We start from the raw sequence: 21232 nt of genomic DNA, 5'->3' as shown, positions 1-21232 counted from the left end.
CTAAACTGCCCTTACTTTATAAGAAAAAGACAAAATTTAAGTTGCATTGAAAATTGTGTGAGAGAAAAGTTGGAGAGGGTAAAGTTGGAAGAAAAAAATTAAAGTTGTATTGGAAATGTAAAGCGACACTCATTTTGAAACAAATTTTTTTGGCTAAAGCGACACTCATTTTGAAACGGAGGGAGTATTTGATTGTTATGCCAACAAAATATTATTTGACTGAATTGTTTTTTCCTAAAAGATTGGTTGAATTGTTATATAGATAAGGATTTAAAAAGCTAATTTATATACACTGCGATCGTAAAATGTTTGACTAAAATAAAAATATAAATCCACGCATATAATTATTTGCGATCGTAGACAATGTAAATACTAAATACTTTGACATTGACAACTCCCCTCAAAAACACTGACAATTACTTAATGAAAATTAAAATATATGGTGCAGTGTCCATTTCAGAGGTTACTTACTTCTTCAATAAGTGAATCGTTTATGATGTTGAGCTCATATAAACTAAAATACTAATTCAATTCCAAAATTGATTTGTCATATCCTATCATTAATTAGTATTTTTTAAGTTTGTTGATCAAATATTCAATAGTAGTACTACTATACTCCATTCTAGATGGTTATAGGAGCAACCCTTGCATGGACACAAACTTAAATGAAAATGATTTAGGCACATATACATTTAAGTATATATTTTTTATTTATTTAAAAAATATACTTTGTTTAATTTCTTTTTCTTTTCATTTTATTCACTTATTTGTGTGCTTAAAACCTTTATATTTAGGTTTGTGTGACCAAGTAAGAATTGGCCATGATTAGGAAGTTACTGATAAAAAAAAGATGGTTGGGAAGATGTCTTAAGACTTTAATTTGGTCAATCGCGACTTTGATAAATATGATAGGAGTGTAAGGAATTGAAGAAGGTGTCAAATGTAATTAAGAAGCTTATGACCAATCCCCTGTGTATTGAAAAATAAATTACAATTATTCACTAGCCAAATGTTTAAGATAAGGGGAAAAGAAAAATAAATACTGCTCCTTTTGTTTCAAATTACTATCTCTGTTTGTAGTTATAAGACTAAGACTATTTACAACAACAACAAAAATTGTCCATAAGTATAAGACCATCTACAAATTTTTGGGTTCAGATCCTCTCCATTTAGGGAGGAAAAGGCAATCTCAATTTCCTTTCATAAAATCAAGACACGTGGAAAAGTATATATCAATGGTTATGATTTATCCTTTTAATTATTTTATTTTAGGCTTAATTACACCACAAGTCCTTTAAGTTTGACGTTTGTAACATATAGGTCCTTTAAGTTTGTTTTGTAACAGATAGGTCCTTTAAGTTTGACGTTTGTAACATACAGGTCCTTTAAGTTTGTTTTGTAACAGATAGGTCCTTTAACTTTGTAACAGTGTGCAACTAAGTCATTCTGTTAACTCACCGTAAAAAAAAACGCTGACGTGGCTGTGAAGTCTGTCAATTTCGTCTCCTTTACCCTTACATTTCCCCAATTCTCAAACCCTGACTCCATTTTTATTCATACCAAAGCTTGAATTCGTCAAATCAATGGCTTCCAAGTGTAATACCAGCATTATTGCAGGGGAAGAACGCAGGATAGATGATAACAATTTCTTATATAGAGAGTTGAGTATATTTATCATCGGTTTCATCATCTCAGCTATTGCCTTTGCAATGTACTTGGTAATCTTGGACAAGAACTTATAAAGTCCAACAATTAGATTTCGTGTGGTAGAACTGTTGTCTTCTTTCCTTCGGTTATCTTCTCCTGATTCTTCAAAAAAAAACTGGGTGTAGTAAAGGAGATGAAATTGACAGACTTCACAGTCACGTCAGCGTTTTTTTACGGTGAGTTAACAGAAGAACTTAGTTGCACACTGTTACAGAGTTAAAGGACCTATCTGTTACAAAACAAACTTAAAGGACCTATCTGTTACAAAACAAACTTAAAGGACCTATATGTTACAAACATCAAACTTAAAGGACCTATCTGTTACAAAACAAACTTAAAGGACCTATATGTTACAAACGTCAAACTTAAAGGACCTGTGGTGTAATTAAGCCTTTATTTTAATAGGGAAAACATAGAAAGTCTTAGGTGCAGAACATCTCAAAACTCTTAGGCACTGTGACCGTCGTAGCACCGCCAGAGTCGTATTGCCATCCTTTGGCCTTTATTTCCCATCTCATGCCAATTTAAATTGGTTATGATTTACGAGTAATTTATCCAGAAGGTTATGCGACTGCATCAATTATGTACATGTGAAAATTTTCCATCAACAATTACACAATATTAAGAAAGAAAGATTGTATATTTGATGGTAAGGGAAAAACCCACTCAGTAATGTATCAATGAAGACAAAGACTAAAATATAAAAGAAAAGGGAAGAATAAAAGATTGCAACACTAAAAAGAATTTACAGAGATTGAAATTCAAGTTTTAAACATGAAACGGTGGATGGCGAAGGTTCTAATACCGCCGGCGAAGAAGACAAAGGGCGTGTTGCTGAGCCTTGAGAAAGGAAAGGGTCATAAATTGAAGAAATAAAATGTGAGCCATAGATATCTCTAGTTGCCACGTCTCGTGATTTTATGAAAGGAAATTGAGATTGCTTTTTCCTCCCTAAATGGAGAGGATCTGCACCCCAAATTTTTAGATGTACTTATTTATTACTCTTTTAACATACCCCTTGCCGAGCTTGGTAACGCAAATTTGTGACCTAAGTAGGGGTATTAAGATGTTAGAAAGTCTTTGATGTGTGCAAAAAAAAAAAAAACCCCCCTTATTAATATTATTAATGTATCTTAAAATATGAAAAGTTAAAATTAAATACATCTATACACAAAAGACAATTTGGTAAAACATACCCATGATTTTTGTAAATTAGTCTTGTAAAAAGGGATGGAGAGAGTACATATCATTTTAAAATCAACACACCAATTATAAAATATAATTAATTTTATATGGGGAAAAAAATGTGACTTAACTTACTCAATAACCTTTCATTCAATCATATTGAAAAGAGAAGTTAGAATGGTTGCAAATAGATTAATAAATATTTACGATTTGTGTGAATTTTACAATCTATCAAATTCGGTCCAAATTAGCTTACTCAATAACCTTTCATTCAATCGTATTGAAAAGAGAAGTTAAAAGAGTTGCCAATAGATTGATAAATATTTACGGTTTGTGTGAATTCTACAATCTATCAAATTCGGTCCAAATTTTATAATTTAAAATGGATAAAATTGAAATTTTGTGGGATTTTTTTTTTTGACGTTATGGGGATTTTGAGAATGTAGGGAAGGAGAAATTATCTCATTCGCTTTTTTGTGAAAGAACTTAATGACTAGATATTCACCTTTTTAAGTAAATAACGATTGACATGTATCTTGTGAGTTTGTTAGTAGATTCATCTTTTTTTGTTTTTAGCGACTTTTGATTTGCATTGTATTAATGTACTATATCAATTTTGAATTAATGAATATCATTTATTCTCGTAAAAAAAAGGTAGATAATTTGGTGTTTAAACCTTGTATAATGTAATGTCCATAACAATTGAACTAATAGTCTTTCTCTCATTTGTTTTCTTTCATAAGCAAGCAAATTTTTTTTTTTTAAATTGTTGTTCACACATGTGTTTAAGCTGAAACACACTAGTAAAAGACCAAAATGCCCCTCGACAGTTAACTGCCATTAGCTCTCTTTTTTCCTCGGCAGTTAACTGTCGATGCGACCTCGGAAGTTAACTGCCGCCGGTTCTTTTCCTCGGCAGTTAACTGCCGCAGGGGCATTGACGTTTGTTTTTCAGCCTTATATGATGTGTCAACAATAATTTTTTTTTTCCCGAGGTGATAAGCAAGCACTTATCATAGCCGAGAAGGTTTTATGTTATGGTCCAACTCTTATTTTTACTGGGCTATACAAACATGCATTAAAAATTTGAATACATTTACTTTTTTCCATCCCATGAATACTGAATTAAATTTGTTTTGATTTCTACTGCACAATTTGCAACACATCAAATGAAAGATTCAATTATTTTTGCGTGACTAATGGTGAGTATTCATTTACTGTCGATCGTGTTTTTTTTCTTCAAGTTGTTTGTTTGATTGCAAAACATTGCATTTGAAGTTTTTATGCTGAACGGATCAGAACTACACGAGGGAAAAAATGTTAAACACAACAAAAATAGGCTCAAAGACAGAGATCAATTATTAATTTTTGTATATAGTTTATTGAAAAAAATCTTTATTGGATAGTAACAATTCCAAAGACAGAGATCAAAATCACATAAGTGACTGAAACATGTTTCATCCGCAAACAAATCTATAAAATCGACCTTTCATTTTCTTGTGCTTCTTCTTGATCCCTTGGCTAGTCAACTTCTTCAGCCGCATGTTCGTCGTGAAAATTTCACTAGAGCTTGTTACCACAGAAGAACATTTCAAAACATGTCGGATTGAAGTTTCTTCCTCTGAATTGGTGAACCGGGTTATGATTGGCCGTTTTAGCCCATCATGACTCGGCCACAACATCATATTCCTCTCGATCGTATAAACAATCGAGACCAATTCATGCGAGTCATACAACGGGCTTCCACAATCCCATATGGGAAGAACCAATGCATCTTTCCCTCTCCCAACCTCCTCAGGAGATGTTCCCATCGGGGCTGGATTTTCTTCAATTGGTGAGAAGGCACTATGCCTCACAGAGTAACATGCATCCCTATTGGTCTATTTAAGTGCTACATTTTTTTCAAAACTTCCACTTTTCATATTTTGGTATCAAAGCTTTCTTGGTAACAAAATTAAATGTCGATGCTTATTTGGAAAAACTTTAATATATGAGATTCTCATAATAATATTTTTTCTAGAAGTATAATAATTTTTTGGTACAATCATCATAATATGTTATGATGAGGATCCTTATCATTACACAGGAATATGCATTCAATAGGGATATATATACACACACACACACACACACACACACACACACAAATAATCGGGTCATTTTTTTTACTAAGACAACGACAAATGCATCGATAAAAATATTGTGTACAATGAACATAAATAACCAACCACCATATTCTCTGGTAACAAATTTGGATATTCATTATAATTATTGTGTACAACGAACATAAATAATCAATCACCATAATTATTAATGTATTCATATTTTCACTTTACTAGACTTTCGACCCGTGCTTCCGCACGGGTCATACAAAAGAAAAATTAAAGCGCAAATGTGAAAGGGATCATTTTACTTGGAACCAAAAAATAGTATAATTCAATTCATAAAATAAATCGTCAGAAACCTTTGTAATGCACCACATTAAACAATTTACACGACATCAACCCTGTTACGGTAACATGACATATAAATTTAATGATATAGTTTATTGAAAAAAGAAAATCCAACGTCTGTCGACATAAAAATAGTACCAAAATGCAATAAAAACATGACTACAAAACCAAGTGCTACACATTACGGAAAACTTCTTTATAGACCACATTTGATGTCACATTAGTATCTTGACCGTCCTCGTCATTGATCAACATCTTTAAACCATCCCTCGAAGTAACCCTCGATACTGCGACGTACAATTGTCCATGTGAAAAAACAGGAGTCGGTAGATAGACACCAACATTTTTCAAAGACTGACCCTGACTCTTGTTAATAGTCATTGCAAATGAGACAGACAACGGAAACTGCCTTCGTTTAAACTTGAACGGAATTCTAGTATCAGACGGTTCTAGCGATAACCTTGGAATAAACACCTTTTCACCTATATTAGACCCAGATATTATCTCTGCCTCGAGCACAAATTTACCCATCTTTGTAATAATCAATCTTGTACCGTTACATAAGCCCAAATTTTGATCTATGGTCCTCAATAACATCACAGGTACTCCTACTTTCAATCGAATCCTATGGTTTGGCAATCCGGAGGCAACAATGGTGTTGAGAAATTCAGGCGTGTGGATGTCGTCTAGTGCGTCACCGCCTAGGTTTTTATGATAAGGTGTATCATAACTCAAATAAATTTTCTCCTCACCAGGAATCAAGTCTAACACATAATCATTAACCTGATCAACAATTGTATTCTTTGGTGCCAATATTGCTTTACTTTGAAAATATTCTGATTTACCAATGTTTCCTAACAAATTTGGGTAAGTGCTTTCAACAATAGATGCAATAGGATTACCTGAACTTGGAATAAGCAAGTCGGACGGGATTTCAACGGATATGTCGACATCATTGATTACCCCAGTTGTACCATCCCCAATGCTTAAAACCCAGTCAGAAAACAACTTCCTCTCTTCAATGTCTGCTTCAGATGCGCCACTTAAAACCCTCATATTTTTTGTAAGAGTAAGGACTTCACAGTACCTCCATAAATTAGATGAGTTAACTGTACCGTAGACAATCTCTGGCCTGGTAGCTTTGGGCATGACCGGTAATATTTGTCTGAAATCTCCACCTAAGACAACAACCTTACCACCAAACGGTATGTCCTTATTTCTCTCATCTACGGTCTTTAGAACATCTCTCAAGGATCTATCCAGTGCTTCGAAACAATGCCTGTGCATCATTGGCGCTTCATCCCATATGATAAGTTTAGCCTTAATTACCAGCGACGCCAACGGTGTATTTGGAGTAACTCCACACATTGAGGTCTCGTCGATTATAAAAGGGAGACCGAATCTTGAATGTGCAGTTCTTCCACCGGGTATAAGCAAGGCAGCAATCCCACTGGATGCACATGCCAAAACAATCTCACCCTCAGACCTCAATGCAGCTGACAATGCCCTCCAAATAAATGTCTTCCCCGTACCACCATAACCATACAGAAAAAAAAACCCAGGCTTGTCTTCCCTGACTCTTGTAATGATTGTATCATATACATTACGTTGCTCCGAAGTCATGGTCGACATCAACTGGGCATGTTCAGCAGCTAGTAAAGACTTATTATAATTCATCTCATCATAAATCAATCTATTTCCGACATCAGTGACCAACGATGCATCGGCTGTTGGCATTGGAGGAAAATCAGACAAACTCTTCCCAAAACTCTGCAACAACGTTTCTAGCTCGGCCAATGCATACGCCTCCAACTGCTCATCAGTCAACCGTAAATCTGGTAGAGAAATCAAGGTTGTTAAAAATCAGCAGGAATTGTATGTCGAAAATATATACGGGGAAAAAACAGCCATGTTCATGTAATTTTTATAAATAAACATACGTATGAATGCAGTGAATAGAGCTTATTTTTTTCAACTTCAGACAATAAACACTTATGTTATAAATAGTTCTTCATTCATAATTAATGTAAATTGTCATTAGAATAATTATTTAGCAGAAACACAAAATCACTATTAGATTTACCAATATCACTGCATGTAATTTGAGTAAACAACGGTAGTTACTTTCGTATAAAGACAAATGCATGTATTGTCAGAGATGGAAAATTATTTGAGGAGGAAGAATGGATAAACATAATTATTAAGTAATTAAAAATAATAAATTAGCAATAAAATAAACCTGGAGCTCGAAGCACCCGCCTCTGTTTGTGGAGAATGTCATCAATTAAACTTGCAGATGTAGAATTCCAGACAACATTTGGTCTGGCAAATTGATCAGATACCATCAATTCTACAAAGAGTCTACGTAAATAAGTGCCAGTGCCCCAAAGACTTGCTTCCATTATCGCGTCTATAAACTCCTTGTCATCATCGAGTAATCCCATAGCGTAGCAGGCCTCCTTGAAAGTATTGTATTTTACACTGTTGACCGTCTTGATGTCATCAAAAGATGTCGGACCTTTGATGTAGTTTAAGAGAGTTCTCAGGTAAAACCTTTCGCCGGAACCTGGTGGAGCAAAATGGACCCTTCCTATCGAAAAACCAACTTGCCTAGGAGTCCATTCATGATCCGTTGCTTTCCACACGAATTTCGTCGGGAATTGATTGTACGTCATATTTCTTGCTTCTGGATACTTTTGATTTGCTTTCATCCAGGCCAAAAACTTTGTAGTTTTTCTATGCGATCGCTCTACAACTTCTTCAATATCCTCGTTCTCTTCATACATAATTGAATGCTCATTTTCTAAATGATAATTTAACCGTTCAACCGAAGGTTCTCTGTAATGTATGTCAAAAGCGAATATTCTCCAGGCAGCTTCACACGCGGACAAATACCGACAATCATAATACATTTTTATCTCATCCAAATCACTTTCACCTCCACCACTATAAAAGTTTGCGGTGACGCGATCATGTCCCTTGTTCACATATTTGAAAAGGTATTTGATAGAACGATATTGGTTGCACCACTCGACATTGATATGAGCATTGTACTTCAAGAGTAGTGTTCTATTATACGGCACAACAAACCTGTTGTCTGCAAAACACTCTCCTTTTTTTACATAAACTCCATTGTCCCTTCTTCTGTAAACTGGATATCCATCTTTATCGATCACGGTTTGGTCCACAAATTTCTTTGGAAAGTGTTTGGTACATTTATTTTTTAGCATGCAAGGTGAACTTGTGTTCTGGTCACCACATGGGCCGTGAATCATTAGCGTAGTCACTATATTAAATAACTCCACATCTGTATCTTTGTTTGGAATCTCTGCTGATATAATCTTGTCAAGATCCTCAGGCTTCTTACAACGATAACTTGGCTTCAAAAACACCAGTATGTGTGCATGAGGTAGCCCACGTTTTTGAAATTCAATAGTATATATAACTGCACACATAACAGAGAAGCTCTAAATAAGTTAACTTAATGGTAAATTAATGTAAGAAATAAAGTATTGCACAAATGTCATATAATTTGGGAGTCGTGGATAACTATTGAATATTGGTTATAAAATATCTATAATACACATTATATTTACATGGTAGATGCATAATATACGACATGGATTGACATACTATTTCACCAATGTGCCGTATGGAATTAATTGAAATTCATTTTAGAATTTGCATCGTGTACTGTAATACAGTGATGAAGTAGCAATAGAAAGCAACTTCAAATTCCTTACAACGGAACATAACATATATAAATAAAATGCTACAGTTGGGACCAAAACTTTAGTGTATAGATTACTCACCTGCCCGGACTTCTCCAAATATTTGGCCCTTCTTGATCTCCTTTATGAGATGATCGAGTTTTAACTTGAAAATTCTGCAAGACAAATCTGGTCTATCTGCTGGTTTTAGATTATGCAATTTGAGAAAATCAACAACCTCCGGCCATTTATGATTGCAAGTAAACGTGATGAACAGATCGGGATATCCAATCCATCCACAGATAGCCATTGCATCCTGATAGTTTTGGATCATGTACCGTGGACCACCAACAAAAGTCGCGGGCAGAATAACTCTTTTTCCAGTAGTAGCCGGATTTGTCTCTCCTCTTAGAAGTGCTTCGGTTAATCCTTTATACATATGCGCCCTTAACTCTTTTTGATGATCTCTTGCATATCTTAATCTGGCATACTCTATCATACTGAACCCGTCGACTAAAAATTGGTGGAGCAACCTCCTTGAAAAAACAATAGTTGAATAAATCCTTTCTCGATGCTGGATCATATAAGCCATCCATTCTAATAGAGTGACATATAGCCTTTTTATCTGTGACTTCTTGGATGTTTCATTGTACCTGATATATTTTCGATAACCATCCTGACCTCTTGGAAACAAAAGCGGATATTGCAACGGTAAGTAAGATGGCTCAAGAATCGAAATTCTCTTCAAAGTACCAGATCTTTCTTCGACAACAACATCTCTTTCAAAATCAGAAGAATCAAAGTCTCCGACTATCAAAGCTGCAACCTCTGAAGCTGTAGGCAAATTATACCTCCGACCATCCCGATTTCTCTTGCCTAATATTCTTAGCTTGACAGTAGGGGCATTTCTCGCCTTCAAAGTATCTCTTGCAGTTCTATACTGTTTGGCGTAGGAATTGACATCATCAAGAATGTCTCTAAGGTCAGTAACAATTGACGATTTCATCGAATCATTGTCGTCATCCATCCTACAAACAAAAGCCAAATATCAATATTTACGGTATGAAAGCTTTACTCCATAGAGTGGAATGAAAAATAAATATCGGAATGAGCAAAGTATAAAACATTTTACCCCACAGCTGCCATTCTATTCTTGATTTCATTGTCGGTGTCATATACGTACAATTGAGCAAACTTTGGTACATCTCCTTCCATTGGCAGCAAACTACCAATCCGATGATAGTTTTCGCCATTCAGAACAAACGTCGGAGGAGCGTTCCCACTATTCATAGAGCTGTCAATCTTTCCACCCATCGATGTGAAGGCAAACATACTGTTAAAAGATCGAATATTTTCCATAAAATACTTGCTTCTTCTATTGTCAGAGTAATACAAATCAGCGAGAGGTTCAGGCAACGGTGGGTACGCAATTTTGATCCTCCCTTCCTTGCAACACATAGAGAATTCTGGCACTACTGGATTGCATTCCTTGCGAGTCCTCTCTCCATACCACATGTGTGATCCACAATCTTTGCATATATAATCTGGTTGCCCAAAATCCTCGTAACTTACACTTTCAACATAATCTGAAAATAACGCGAGTATCATCATTTGTATGTATTGGAACAATGTCTCGGATGAAAGCAAACGTATTTATATTTAAATTACAAATAAGGGTACCTGATCGAAAAGATGAAAATATCTCCAACAACATATCGTTACAATTCTGATGTACAATGTCAGTACTGATGTCTGTTCAAATACAACAGCTATATACGTTAACAAATTATTGTTCGACCAATATAAGTTTATGGTGGAAATTCATATTCATCCAATACGATATTAGCAACACAGTATAAATATAAAATTGCATGGACAAAAAGCAACATTACCTGAATTTGGTGGGATATCTTCGTCTTCCTGATTTTGTAGGCAGTTTTCAAGGATTGATTCTTCATTAGCAGATGTGACAGACGACAAAATTGTGTATGTGGATTGAAAAAGATGGTTGTGGTTTACACTTACATCATCATCCAAATGAAAAACTGAAAGAAAAGAAATAAACACGTTTGAGAGGGTCGTAATGTTCTTTTCAGCTTAATTGTTTTCTTTAAATAAAACTTATGCAATCGTTTTCTATGTTTCTTGACTCAGTTTCTTCATTTTTTTTCTTCTTGTATGCACAATCCGATTCATCAATATTTGTTTTTTTTTCTTAAGTATAAATGATGAAATATAACCATGTTGTTTTCAGGCTTCCTAGCTGCTATTTAGTGCACTGAAATGTAAAAATATATAATTATATAATGAAACATAAACAAATATACCAACATTATAAACATAAAGCGTTTTTTTAATGAGAATAAACATAGAAAAGAGGAAAAATAAAAGGTCTACGAAGGTCCTTATGAATTAGTGCAAAGCAAATCTTGAAGTTAGATTCCAAAACATCATGTAAATCTAAATTCTGGAATGATAGATTATATTTCAAAATTAAGATAGCATCAACCATTACAAATGTGCAAAACAGTATAGATGCCAAATACTTAGTTGTGCTAGTTTTGTTTATGCATGCGAAAATAACTATGTATATCAACTAAGACATAATATTTTTTTTTAAGAATCCAAGTTTGATGAAAAATTGCACAATGCGTAGGATGTGGGAGAAGACATCATTTTTTTTGAAGAATATGAAGTTTATTTTATAGTTTACAAAGAGTACATCTCAATTTTAGGGTCTGAGTTAGGAGATGGGAATATTTTTATCTAAAAGTGTACATCATCTGCTATGTCTATATCTTGTTGAGTCGTACATAAGAGAAATGAAAATCAATAGTTGTATATAAAATATAAATGGATCAGTAGTGAAGGACATTCCATGTATAGCAGAAGGAATGCATAATTTTTCAGATAGTAATACTCATAAGCACAAACCACTTACTCATTACAAAACCAAAAGAAACAAAACAGAAGCAAACATAACAAATGAGACACCAATGCTTGAAGGCAACTACATATATGAAATTAGAAAGGGAATAATAATAAAAAATCTTACCAAATTTTTCAGAGTTATACATCATAAGTTGAACCAGCATATTAATTATTGTTAACAATAAATTGTAACCCATATTCTAAAGGAGTGTTCAATAGAAACCATCAGTTTGTTATCTTTAAAATGAAAATAACATCAGCAGCTGCATTTATCATACATCGAGTGATACTTGTTTCCTTAGTTATTATAGTAAGCAACTTATAAAAAGGGAAGCAAAACATAAAGAAATGACGAAGCAAAAGTAAAGGATTTCATAATTTAGATGGTACAGAACCTAAATGGTGATATTATAACAATAGAGTATAATAATGAATGATATATTATAGGGTGATAAGTAGTAGATAGAGAAATTTGTGATAGAAAAACCTAAAGAAAGTTTAACTTTCTTTCAGGGGGCATTTGATGATTTCAAAGTAATCTGACAATATCTATATTTAAAACGACACTTAATTATGAAATAGTGTGCGTGTGCTTTTGGTCAAATAGGTGCGTGTGCTTATATTCTAATCTAAATAGAACAACATAAAAACCAAGCGTGTTCATTGGTAGTTTACCTTCATTGTCTGGTATATCAAAATCCTCGCGGTTTTCACTGCATATGCCATCGAAAGATCCAACAGAATGGTCGTGAGACACATGTGTGGCATTTGCTAAAACATGTCCACTGGTTCCAAGGATTTTGTTGGTCTGGCTATTAGAACGGCACGTATTCAGTAGTTCTGCAAAGAAACATCCATGTTTTAGGAAAAATAGGTAAAACAATTACTAATAGTGTTGCGGTGCTTGTGCTTGACTAACCATTTGTGATGTCGGACAAAGGATTTCTGTTAGAGACGTTGATACTTGTTTGAGATGAAGGTTGATGTGAAACAATTTCTGAATCATCATATATTTCCACTATTTTTCGCCTCTTGCTATTCTCCATGAAGCGAATGGGAACACGAATTGAAACAACACACCTAAAAGGAATTGCTGTTATATGTAAGTGAAGTAGATAGGTTAAAGGTTCTCTTATCAGTTGATTGCAATTTTATTGTTGATTAAGATATATAATAATTTCAAAAATAATGAACTTCCATAGTTTGACACCAAAATTCCTTATAGTATTACTGTAGTCTTTTTTATACAAATATGGGTAGGTTAAATGCCCATTATAGTATTGCAAAAAGACTATTAAGTGAATCTTAGCATATAAATTAATAGTAGGTTAAATTTATATGCTAAGATTCACTTAGTATAACAAATGTCTTTCTTATATAACTATAACTTATAAGTTAATTGACTCCATAGTTTGATACCTATCTTTTTCATCCAATTATATATAGGTTAAAGGCTATGATTTGCATAATAACTATTACTTCCACTATCAGTTGATTTGCATAATAACTATAGTCTTTTTTATTCGGTAATTGTAACATGAGATTGATGACCTTATTGTCATGCATATTTGTAAAAGACCATGGAAAGCCCTCATAGTATTTCATGTGACGGTATTTTGAAAAAAGCAAGACCACCTCCATTAAGAAGAGCAGAAGGCATAGCATGGCTATGATAGCAGAGATCATATTTTACGGGTAACCTATGGGGTCAAAAAATATTATAAGCCACATACGCACCTTCATGTAAACTGATACATGGTCTGAAATATGAAATCACAGTCTAAAAGCCAAAGCTGAAAAAATCAAGACAGTACTTATTATAAATGCAGAAATCAATGAAATATAAATTATGATAAGTACTGTAACTAATACTATCTGCCTCACTCATACCTATAAAATAAGCAGAAGTAAGTACCCTTTTTCCTTCGTTTTCAGCTGCTTGTTCTATATGTTGAAGCATAAGAATCGGTTTTCAGCTGCTTGTTCTATTTGCTGAAGCATAAGAATAGGAGCAGATAAAGTCACCAACAAAATTCTACAAATCTTTTATTATTATGAAAAGAGAATTTTTTTTATTAAAGAAAAGTTGGTTTCTATTTTTTTGGGCGACCACATCCTATTTTTTTGTAAATCCTTTTTTTCTTTGGTTAAAACCATAGCTAAGTGGTTACATCCTGTTCCATTTAAACACCATTATCTACTCTTTTTCTTTGGTTACATCCTTCTTTTTTTTTTTTTAAAGAATCTACTTGTTTGTTAAAAAAACAACTCAGCTATGGTATTTATTCAGTTTTCAGTCTTTTATTCGTATTATAATTCTATAATAACAAATCATAAGAGATGAAAGTTGTAAATTTTTAAGAGCTTGGAGCTATGAGGGTACACGTGAAATAAGCAAACAACTATTGCTAACACAGATAATGCTATTGTTGATTAAGTTAAATCACAAATTACATTCTTTAATCACACCGAGTGAAAGCTAGCGATCTTGAATTGAGAAATTACCCTAGCTGTAATCCAGGAAATAATCTGAACCCCTTTGTGCAACAGGAAAGCCACTGATATGATTCCACTTAAATAAACTCTAAAAATTTTCTGTGCCATGGTGAAGTAGACCAAAAGAATGCGCAAATATAAAAGTAATCCTTTGAGATATATACTGTATTAGTTACTCGAAGCAATGATTCAAAAAGGCTAGTTACTCGAAGCAATGATTCAGTGGAGGAGTCTCCTTTGGCTTAGACAATACTGGTTTTAGATGGTGGCATGATTCCTCAAATAGCATTAGACATGATGTTATTAGGAAAAATTAGGAAAAATGTATATTAAGGAATACATAATTATAATTTTGAAATGAGTTGAGTTTTTATTGTTTGGAGTCTTTGGAGCACTTACTTATCGTAGTCCAACTTCTGACTATTGAATGAAGATTTAGATTCTCCATTAATTTAATTTGGTAACGTGTAAGCACTTTAATATCTATTTATTTGTTATGGATTGTTTGGTTAGGTATCAGTCATCATTGGTCTGTTTTTTCTGGTTTTGTTGCTGCTGTTAGTGTCTGGATGCGCCACTGCTGTATGTTCTGGCTGGGGAGTACTGCTGTCTGTTTATGCAGGTGCTGCTTGTGTTCTGCTATTGGTTGTTTGCTGGCTAGGAAGCTGTTTGGTTTTTGTTGGTGGCTTCCACAACTTTGTTGAGCTAAGAAGACAGGGAAGTCATTTTATACCTTAATGGCACCACCATTTTGAGATTTTCCACTATGGTACTGTATTAGTGGTACATTGGTAATGTATAAAAATGAAATAGTAGTTCTAATTATAGAGTACCTGCATTAGGATGATTTTTGGTGATTTGCTAGTTAGAAAATATATTCAATATCTATGAAGTCCAATTTTTGACAGAACGTCATTCATTTATGCAGCGTGCTATTTGTAAACAAACTCATATTCACACTATAAGAGTGTGTCAAAGAAACCTAAATCAAATATATATATATATATATATATATATATATATATATATATATATATATATATATAATAAATAGCACACTAATTCCGCATTGGAACATGTTATTATTCACATAAAATAAGAGTTGTTAACATGTAAGCCGGAACTAAATTGTGGATTGAAAAAATAGTGGTTGCAGCCAACAAATTTACAGGCCGGACACATTAGATTTAAAGCACTTCATGTTTAAACCAAAACTTTATTTAGGTGTACTGCTAAAAGTTTGCAGAGCTAAGCAAGTACAGCCAACACAAAAATACGATGAAAAAAATATATAAACCAAATTTTTAAAACAGAAAGGAAAAACACGGAATCTAAAAAGTCTGATTCATGGACACTGAATAAAGTAGATAACAAAGCAGATAGTTCCAGCATTCGAGCAAGTCCAACAGCTTAAGTGTCTTTAGGTTCAATCTTGACACGAACAGACCTGTTCGGTTTTGTAACTGATGCCTGACCAGCTTCACCATGTTCAACAGCCACAGATTCAATGCTATCAGAGGACCTCTTGAGAGTTGTCTTCCTGGTTGGTGTGTCAATCACATAGGTATTGCTGCATGAGTCCTGAACCTCCTGCAAATCCTGCAGACATTTGCATAAAAAATTTAGTTTAAATGTCGCATAGATTAAATTTTATGCATTTAATTAGTAACTGATCAATCAAGTACCATCTGAACATTATTATTGTTCGCAGCAACACCATCCACACTTGGCTCTTCACCTGGTCCATCGTCGGGCTTCTATCACACATACACCAACAAAAGAACAAATCAGTCATAGAATGTTATAGGATGATTTCCTTATAAACATTAATCTAAAACAATTATTAGATTGTAATATCACATATGAACTACCTCTAAATTATACTTAGACATGAATTGTTCAATGACACCAACATCATCAGATGCCTTCTTAACGGCATAATTCCTATACTTCTTTAGGATATTTCCTTCACCAACCTCAACCTTGAAAAGAACTTGCTTGTCAATGAGCACATCAAAATCAGTAGGATACTCACTGGCACCTTCTCCCTGTTGAAAGATTGGAAGATGTTAGTTGAGAATTCTGTGAAAAAAAAAATGCTCCTATGTAGTACATGTATCTATCCACTACCTTATCATGTTCTTTGATTAAGTCTTCGACGGTACGCCCAATAAATTGTGTCACCTGTCGATCAAACAGGACAAAGGTAGTGGACCCTGTATCGTCCATCACAATGACATGCAGCTTGAACCTAACAAATAATTAACGGTATCAATAGACTACTATGTATAAAAAAATCAAAAATTATATTCGGATAAGATTGAGATACCTAGGTACAGCGCCTTTGCAAATTTTGCACCTACGACAACTGAGCATTCCATTATCAACAGTGACCAGTGAAGCACACTCGGTGCATGACCGAAAGTACCACTCAACTCCAGTTTCGATCTCACATATAGTGGCAAGTACCGAACCTTGACACACCTGTAGAAATTCCACCGCCTTTTACATATAAATCTTGAACATAAATATCAATGAGTAATCAATATCAATAACTAAAAATTTACTAAAAGACTGTTACCTGAGTTGACTCGATCATACTTTCGATCGTCATTCTCTGTGTGTTTAGCAAGTCATCTGACAGAGATACAGAGCTGTTTGCGGAAATCTGGCTAACACTTTGAGTCAATTGGACTGATGCATTCTTCATGCTGATAAAAGTATACAAATGTCATTTAAAGAACAAAACTCATGAAGCAAAAGGTTTCGTTGTTGTAGTAATTAAAATATAGGTAGTCTTACAAAACACTTTCACACCAATCATAAATTTTTAGTTTCTGATCTATATAAAAACGTAAATGATTACCCTTCCATGTAAGCAGCAACATCAGGTAAATCGCCATTAATTATGAGCTTAGTCCCAAAAAACGCATTAGCAATTCCCATTGAACCTAGTTTGAACAAATTGATCATCAAGTGAACATTATTTCCAATTTCATGCGTGGATATTAATAAAAAGTAGAAACCAAAAACCAAGAAATACCCATATATTTGCGTGTCTTGCAAAACTGCAAAATCAATACAACAGGCGAAGAGTTGTCGTGGTTAACAAAACAACTGACAATTTTGTCAGCATGTTCAGCCCAAAGAGAGCAATGCAAACGATTGTTTCTGCAATAAAAAATTAGGTAACAGTCAATGAATCCACACAATTTCTATCAAAATTGTATTACATGTAAGAGGCACAAATAAAAAGATAAAGCTCACTCTAAATCTTGCAAAGTGAGATCAATCACTTTGCTCTTCCTGCCCTCGTATTCAGTCTCCCTTAAATCACCCTTTTCAATTACATGACCAATAACATCTGATATAATGTATAGAAAATCAAAAACAACTGTCAGTATTTTCTGAAGTAGTGTATAAAGTCATAAGTAATGCACATCACACATTCATGATCGAAGTCTTACCAACAGTTGTGTCCTGGACAGTTGAAGAGAGAATTTCATTGAATGAAACGAACTCAAAAACATTGATAGGAATAGTAGGCAAGTCTTTTTTGGTAAAACTTGAGTTGTGCAGCATACTAAGTTTGTGTTTGTGCGAAGTTAGCTTATATTTCCCTTCATTAAAACCGACGATTGCATTGTGAAGCTCATATGTACCACCTTCCTCAACCATTGACCTGAACTTTGGCACCAAATCCTTTCTGACCGTGGCGTGGATACGTCCACCCTATAGATGACAACAAAAGCAGTAAGTACGTGGTTGAATAAACTAATAAATTAATTTAATAGAGGCACGTTGACAATTCCATGTAAAATAGAAAGGAAAAAAAATAAGTAAACCGTACCAAAAATTTCACATTTTCATTGCTCTAACTAACTATGTAAAGTGATACTATTTATAAAAAAAAATTAAAAATTAAAAGAGTAGAGTACTATACGATAGAAAGGAAACATAATTGCCCTATTACACAATTTCGTGGCCTATATGGTGCAGACGTTCCTAAAACATTTCTTGTATTATTTTAACTTTAAAAAGTTTCATAACAATTGAGCTAGTAATTTGCGTAGTGACTAATATAATTAAAAACAAAACGTCTTTTAAGGGATTAGAAGATCAATGGTTTAGTACAAAATAATACCAACAATAATAACAATTGAAACATATAAAAATTATCAAAAAAATAAAAATTCAAACATGTCAATCCTTAAATGTTTTTATAAACTAACAGATTTTGTGCTCAATTTTACCACGAATGGGTAATGATTCTACTATTTTTGGAATTATGAGTAAAATGACTATATGGTAGAAAGGAACTATATGATGTTATTGGTTTTTTTTTTCTTCTATTTATGTGACATTTTCGTGGCAAACAAATATGTTGTTATTATTTGAGCAACTGGTTTGCAGATAGAATGAGGTCAGACTTATTATTAGATTTAACATGACACTCATTACAAAAAAAAATTACCATGACACAACACCCTCCACAATTTCACCTGAATCTTATATTGACTTGTAATTATGTGTTTTAATGATATGCAAATAAAATAGTATTTTTAATTTCACAATTAGGGATGCATACACAGAAATGACTGTCCACTAAATTGGCCGAGATCAAGAACAGAAGCAATTGATGCATACACAGAAGTGAGTGTCAGGTGCTTCTATTGATAAAACAATCGCAAGAGAATCTCATTTTTAGTTTGGTTACAGAATGCAGAAGTGTTTATTAGAAACAGAAATGGTGCGACACATGAATTATACATACAATTTGGAAATCAGTACTCAACTATGTCAAGACATCTAAAAGAGGCTAAACCAAACAGATGCATAAGTTGCAGGCACTATCAACTATCAAATATTGCAGGCACTTTCAAATATGAAACAGGCTAAGCTGCATGCACTATCAACTATGAAATACGATAAGAACCACAAACACAATCAAGGACAAACATTAGGAACAAAAATCAAAAAACATATCAAAGATGAACAAAGGTTTGACAACACAAAACTGTCTTGGCTTGCATTGACGTGTGCTATATTATTGGCTTGCAACTCAACATACAGAAGGATAATTTGTGTGACAATTTCATGGCCTAGTGTTATTGGAATTATCTTTCCATAAGTCTGAACCCTAAGACCCCTAGGTTAATTCACATAAGAACACTATTGCAATATTACACAACCTTATATGCTACTGTTAGCTATATACATGTTCTATTACACCTAAAAAAATAAAACGGGCCTTTTAATATCTTTCAAGCTTAAAATAGAAGGGTTTCCTATATTAAATATCAAAACATAAGTATTTCCTGCTTTTAACATCTTTAGCTATATATTTTTTTCTGTCACTATCTTTTGTTGTTAATTAAGAGAGCAGAAAATCATGATAATTAAGTATCCAACACTTCTAATCCTTTTACCAAAATTGTCGACTACCAAACTACATAAGATAAATAAATTGTGCCTCTGTTAAATTGATAGGTAGGCATAATATACTTCTAATTAAAAGCAAGTTATTGAAAGCAAAAATAATAACAACATATAAATTACATGGAGGTAGCAAACATATAAATTTAATGACAACAAATCTATAAATATATCTGACTATTTTTTTTATAAGCTAATATCTCACTGATTAATTTTTTTTGACTGAATTAATAACTTCTGTTCATACGGTTTGAATTCTTTGAGGTTCACATATCTCACTTATTGTGGTTAATTTTAAAAATACATTGAAAAATTGGACAAACCTTTGCATCAACCAGCAGCATGTTCATGAAAATGATGTTAGTTGGAACGTTTTTTTCTGGAATTAACCAAATATGAGCAACCCGCACACACATCTTCAGGTTCCTTTTGCCTCCAGAAATAGCTGACAGTGGGGTGTATACGATAGACATTGTTGTTTGGATGTTTCTCAAGAAAGGAAGATGGTTGTTTAGAAGCAAATATGTTGTGAACGATATGCTGTGAATCTGCTAGGTGGTTTTGATGTATCTATTTATATAAAAACTGCCGAGTAGGGTTTGATGGATTATGAAAGGATATGTTTGATGCTTCCCAACTTTACAATCGTTGCATTTTGTTATTATCTCTTGACAAAAAATCAGGTCCAACGATGATTTCCTAATTTCACTATTATTTCTTAACAAAAAATCAGGAAGAATAGCACATGTTGTTAGTTAGGAACAAACTGTATCAGAAGTTATAAGGAGGAAAGGATTGCAGCGAATGTCTTTTTCATTTTGATATTATCCTCCAAAACAAAATCATGAGAAGAAAAAGCAAATCATGAGAAGAAAAAGCATGGGATTTTGTGAGTCAGCAACAGTTTGCATCAGAAGAAAAAATAGGAACAGTTAGAAACATTAGAAAAAAACGCATTCTGAATTAGTTAAATATTATAATTAAGTGATTTCAATATATTTCAACATGAGAAGAAAACGTAGGGGGAGAAAATGTGCAGCGAGATTTCAATTTATTTTTCGACAATATGTAGTGTAATGGATTGTTTAATTTCATAAGTTTGTTCTCACCAAGAATTTTCGAATATATTATTTATGTTTTATATTTGAGAGTTGTTAATTAAGCATGTTCTATATTGAAAAAGAAAGTTTACTATTAAAACAGACTAAATATATATATAGTATATAGCATAGGAATGGTTTGATTTTTGTTGTGTGTGATTCAATTGGAGGGCACTAAATAAAACTTATAAACAAACCATGATCTGAAAATGTT

At 33.4% G+C, this 21232-nt stretch overlaps 2 protein-coding genes across 2 annotated transcripts; both read right to left on the bottom strand.

Moving 5' to 3' along the window:
- Positions 1 to 5488: 5488 nt before the first annotated feature.
- On the bottom strand, positions 5489 to 13032 carry LOC146911665 (uncharacterized). Its single transcript, XM_085729536.1, has 8 exons — positions 12906 to 13032; positions 12662 to 12826; positions 10948 to 11100; positions 10736 to 10807; positions 10188 to 10641; positions 9158 to 10083; positions 7585 to 8790; positions 5489 to 7180 (listed from the first exon to the last, which is right to left on the bottom strand). Exons 1-8 carry the CDS (start codon positions 13030 to 13032, stop codon positions 5520 to 5522), a joined length of 4764 nt encoding a protein of 1587 aa, XP_085585662.1. The 3' UTR covers positions 5489 to 5519.
- A 2860-nt stretch (positions 13033 to 15892) lies between these two features.
- On the bottom strand, positions 15893 to 20391 carry LOC146911664 (replication protein A 70 kDa DNA-binding subunit B-like). Its single transcript, XM_085725517.1, has 11 exons — positions 20242 to 20391; positions 17950 to 18214; positions 17750 to 17846; positions 17526 to 17653; positions 17349 to 17433; positions 17064 to 17193; positions 16812 to 16966; positions 16613 to 16733; positions 16354 to 16530; positions 16168 to 16239; positions 15893 to 16081 (listed from the first exon to the last, which is right to left on the bottom strand). Exons 1-11 carry the CDS (start codon positions 20389 to 20391, stop codon positions 15893 to 15895), a joined length of 1569 nt encoding a protein of 522 aa, XP_085581643.1.
- Between the last annotated feature and the right edge of the window lie 841 nt (positions 20392 to 21232).

This window comes from Medicago sativa, chromosome 7, assembly GCF_051527215.1.
Source record: "Medicago sativa cultivar Bolivia chromosome 7, Bolivia_mono, whole genome shotgun sequence".
Classification (NCBI taxonomy): Eukaryota; Viridiplantae; Streptophyta; class Magnoliopsida; order Fabales; family Fabaceae; genus Medicago; species Medicago sativa.
The sequence above is the reverse complement of the archived record's forward strand: the minus strand, read 5'-3'. Positions and strand labels throughout refer to the sequence as shown.

Excerpts from the sequence above, each read along its gene's own strand:
- LOC146911665 (XM_085729536.1), bottom strand. The coding sequence starts at position 13,032 with ATGGAGAATAGCAAGAGGCGAAAAATAGTGGAAATATATGATGATTCA. Across the intron at positions 11,101-12,661 it reads TGATATACCAGACAATGAAG|TTTTTCATTTGGATGATGAT; the intron begins GTAAACTACCAA and ends CTTTTCTTTCAG. Across the intron at positions 10,084-10,187 it reads AATAGAATGGCAGCTGTGGG|GATGGATGACGACAATGATT; the intron begins GTAAAATGTTTT and ends TTTTGTTTGTAG.
- LOC146911664 (XM_085725517.1), bottom strand. The coding sequence starts at position 20,391 with ATGTCTATCGTATACACCCCACTGTCAGCTATTTCTGGAGGCAAAAGG. Across the intron at positions 16,240-16,353 it reads TGTCTAAGTATAATTTAGAG|AAGCCCGACGATGGACCAGG; the intron begins GTAGTTCATATG and ends TATGTGTGATAG. Across the intron at positions 16,082-16,167 it reads ACAATAATAATGTTCAGATG|GATTTGCAGGAGGTTCAGGA; the intron begins GTACTTGATTGA and ends AAATGTCTGCAG.